This window comes from Amphimedon queenslandica, unplaced genomic scaffold (genome assembly GCF_000090795.2).
Source record: "Amphimedon queenslandica unplaced genomic scaffold, v1.1 AMPQUscaffold_13487, whole genome shotgun sequence".
In the NCBI taxonomy this organism is placed as follows: Eukaryota; Metazoa; Porifera; class Demospongiae; order Haplosclerida; family Niphatidae; genus Amphimedon; species Amphimedon queenslandica.
Window position 1 is genome coordinate 231,806 of NW_003546277.1, and position 4,052 is coordinate 235,857.

The window sequence follows — 4,052 nt, forward strand, 5'->3', positions numbered from 1 at the left end:
ACAAGCAACCATCGTCTTTCTTAGAGCATTCCGTCAAATCTTTTGATTGGATTCCATTCGTAATGTCCCATCCAGAAGAAGTGCTTTCACTGTCATCAAAATCTTCTTCATAAATGATCCTCAACTGTCCATTGTACCTAAGAGAAACAGAGATGTCATCCAGCGCCCATGTGTCACAGAATAGTGAGCGGTCAAAAAAACTCTGTTGCCAAAGAAAAGACACTTGATCCAAATCTTGAACTTCAGTGGTGACATTATAAAGTATTGAGCCCTCACTGTTAGTTATAGTGCATGGAACAGTAATATCAGGATCAGCTCCATTTGAATATAAGGTCATTGTGGAATTTGGATAACATTTTGAAACTTTAAAGTATCTAGTGTCAAAGGCCACATTGTTATTATCAGCATAATAATATAACGGAGTGGGAGTGTTCCCTAGTTTCTTCTCAAGGAGGAGTATTCCTTCATTTATGTAATCCAACATCTGACAGTCACAGTTGCAGAAACACGAGTATCTCAGAATCATTGAAAATCTCAAATAACTAAAAACAAAGACATAAGCCAGGCATGTACACAAGATCAGCTTACATTTCAAATTTTTGCTGTAAAACTGGTTTAACTGGAAGACACTTTTGTTTCTCTATGGGGCACACTTGAGGCTCTATAGCTTCTATTGCAACACTAGGCTCCATCATTAAATCATCACTCACTGAGCAGTTATTTGATACTTGGAAAGGATTAATAGTTAGAGCTTTAGAGAAGATCCTTTGAGTTACATTACTGGCACAAATGGAAAGGAATTTGTCACAGAAAAAAGACGTTTCGTTACTACAAAATATTATGTAAATAATCAGTCCAGTTCAGGAGAGACATCATGTAAAGATGGGGTACTGTATTACTGGTGAGATTGCTATAGGTTTTGCTTATTTCAAAAATTGGCTTTCAAAAAAGGTCATGACTTGAAAAGTAATTGTCGGAAACAGCTCAAACTTTCTACATAGCATAAGGACATCAATACATATCAAAAAATTTAACAAAAATTTGGGATAATTTTGGAGCCATTTTTTTGGAAAAACCATGGGCTATAGCCTTGGGTATTTTTTAGAATTTTTACATTTTCTTAAAATGGCCATAACTTTAAAAATTGAAGCCAGAATCAGTTCAAACTTTCTACACAGCATAAGGATATCAATATGTATCAGAAAATGTAATAAAAAATTTGAGGTGATTTTTAGCCATTTTTTGGAAAAAACCATGGGCTATATAGCCTCGGGTATTTTTCAGAATTTTGATGTTTTCTTAAAATGGCCATAACTGGGCTATAGCCTTGGGTATTTTTCAGATTTTTGATGCTTTCTTAAAATGGTCGTAACTTTAAAAATTGAAGTCAGAATCACCTCAAACTTTCCACACAGCATAAAGACATCAATATGTATCAGAAAATGTAATAAAAATTTGGGGTGATTTCGGAGCCATTTTTTGGAAAAAACCATGGGCTATAGCCTTGGGTATTTTCAGAATTTTGACGTTTTCTTAAAATGGCCATAACTCAAAAAATTTAAGTCGGAATCACCTCAAACTTGCTACACAGCATAAGGACATCAATATGTATTAGAAAATGTAATAAAAATTTGGGGTGATTTTGGAGCCATTTTTTGGAAAAAACCATGGGCTATATATAGCCTTGTCTATTTTTTAGAATATTACACAAAAAAATTGTCAGAAATAACTTTAACTTTTTGCACAGTATACGGGTCAGAAAAAATGTAATAAAAAGTTGTCACAAAAAGACAACACTGCTTATCAAACGTGTACTCCATAAGAGCCACCATAATTACTATTATCCCATGTCTGGCACTATGATATTGTAGTACATACTAAAACTCTTCTGTTTCTTGAATAAGGTGAGTAAAACTATGAATCTGTAGGCAACTACAAGGAAGTTTAGGAGCTGCTGGTAGCGTTAGCCTATACTGCACTGCAGCATTGCTTGGTAGCTGCTGTAGAGTGATACTTTGCTTTTCATCACATTGTCCTATATTAAAATGATTATAATGTGCACTGTTAGCATCTGATGAAGTAGATACCTAAATAATAATAGGCCAAGTACCACTGAGTGAACTGTTGCTGCTGGTTTTTGTATCTGACAGAAAGCTCTATTGGAGTTGGCAAGCCATTGCAATTATCACTGACATTAAAAGTGATATTAAAATCAGCTTGATAGGTATACCTATACAAAAGAGACTCTTATTGCAATAAAAATAAATCACTTCTAACTTACTCTTTAGAAGTAGAATGAGAAAAAATAATAATCCCATGGAAGCATAAAATGAAAAAAGAGTTTAACAAAAACATTGCCGGTAGCAAACTTGAACCACAGATGAGATTGCATTATATTATATACAATAGCCTCAGGAATAACTATCATGTCAGTTAGTTTAAAAATGTTGCTAGCAGCATTAGCTGCTAATTAAAACATTCACATCACAAGATACATGACAAACACTGCTTAATTTTTTAATACATTAAATTGATAGTTTTCATTCGTCTGATATTTCCTTCTAAATGCTTGCCTCGTTTACAAAAACAAAAGACCTGTCAATCTCACTGGTGATATAATCACAAGGTAAAGGAGGAATGACCATACTGTCCAACTCTTGCTCTAATATCTTATCTATGACAGAAAGACTCGATGATCACATTGCTAACAAAAGAATGAACTCACTTGGGTCATTAGGAGGGCCTACAGAAAGGCTGTTACCCACAAAAACACTGCTGGTTGGAGTTTCACTGCTTTTACTAGTAGCCTATTGCAATCATTACAAGAATAAATGCACTTGACAGCAGATACATATAACCCACTGATTCTGATATATTCTTAATACTGCGAGTGCGACTTGAAGGCAGTGATGCTCTTTTAAGAAGCATTGCACTGAAATAGCCAGTATTAGCTCTCTTGTCATTCCAAGACTTCAAGTATGCAGCTCTTACCTGTACCATGAATGAATTAATGAATTAATGGAATGATCTTTACATGAGAAGAAAGTGGAACATAAAGTATAAATATAATAATTCCTTGAGCAGCAATGAAGACTGTCATGATGTATGCAATGAAGAGAAGCTCTTTCCTAAAGAAGAGGACATTACCAAGCCATGCTATGCCCATCACAACAGTCAGTGATAATGATGATTTCAACCAATATCTGCATGGTAGAATTTTTCAGTACAGAAATATTTAAAGGCAAGGTTCTAAGTACCTGACATCATCAACTTGAGTATTGAAAATCAGTTTCCTCCAGTGTTTCTTCATTATGCAAAAGGCAACAAACAAATAGTAAGTATTTATCTATTAAAAATGAAATTATATAATGATGAATCGACATCTCAAATTCACCAGAATGATGAGTATGACAGGTGCAATGAATGTCCATATGAATCCAGTTTCATAACTCAACCAGCAACTATTCTACATCATAATACAACTAGTATATACTGTTACTTACGCAACCAGTTCTTCATTATCATAATACAAGTAGTGATTAGGTTGATCATTACCAGTATCAACTAGATATCCAATAGGAACAACTATCATCATATAAACTCCTGGAATACCTTTTATACACAATATAACATTGTCACTAAGCATACCATTTACTTACCATAACTTAGAATAGTAAATAATACTCCATAACGTTTTGTACGAGAAATGAATATCTTGACTAACGTTATATATAGAACCACTCCTTCCATTAGCATCCACATGAATGTGACTAGAAACATGTACTGGAGTACAACAGCAATAACTGAACAGGCAACCTTAAGATGAAGCATTAGAGTTTAAGTTACAATATATTTTAAAGACTTACCTTGTTTTCAGTCCTCTGTACACCGATCAGAAAACTTAACTGAGCTATAAACAAGTTGCTGCAGAGCATTATGTGTGTGTAGTTTCTCATACTGTGCAGCTTTCTATATGAAAAGGTTTACTGAGTGATGCTTGCAAGTGAATTGACAACTTACTTCATACAAGAGTATGTTAATATTGTCAGTAA

General features: G+C 34.1%; 2 protein-coding genes across 2 annotated transcripts in view; both read right to left on the bottom strand.

Moving 5' to 3' along the window:
* Positions 1 to 995, bottom strand: part of LOC109580531 (uncharacterized) — a 22,152-nt gene extending 21,157 nt beyond the window's left edge. Inside the window, exons 1-2 of the mRNA XM_019993804.1 lie at positions 589 to 995; positions 3 to 542 (exon numbers count right to left, since the gene is read on the bottom strand). Coding sequence (XP_019849363.1) covers positions 3 to 542; positions 589 to 695 — 647 coding nt within the window. The 5' untranslated portion in view covers positions 696 to 995. The remainder of the gene's footprint in view (positions 1 to 2; positions 543 to 588) is intronic.
* Positions 996 to 2,429: 1,434 nt separating this feature from the next.
* Positions 2,430 to 4,046, bottom strand: LOC109580537 (adhesion G protein-coupled receptor L2-like). Its single transcript, XM_019993811.1, has 10 exons — positions 4,021 to 4,046; positions 3,867 to 3,969; positions 3,660 to 3,816; positions 3,504 to 3,612; positions 3,395 to 3,461; positions 3,258 to 3,346; positions 3,035 to 3,203; positions 2,863 to 2,991; positions 2,726 to 2,807; positions 2,430 to 2,674 (listed from the first exon to the last, which is right to left on the bottom strand). Exons 1-10 carry the CDS (start codon positions 4,023 to 4,025, stop codon positions 2,562 to 2,564), a joined length of 1,023 nt encoding a protein of 340 aa, XP_019849370.1. The 5' UTR covers positions 4,026 to 4,046; the 3' UTR covers positions 2,430 to 2,561.
* Between the last annotated feature and the right edge of the window lie 6 nt (positions 4,047 to 4,052).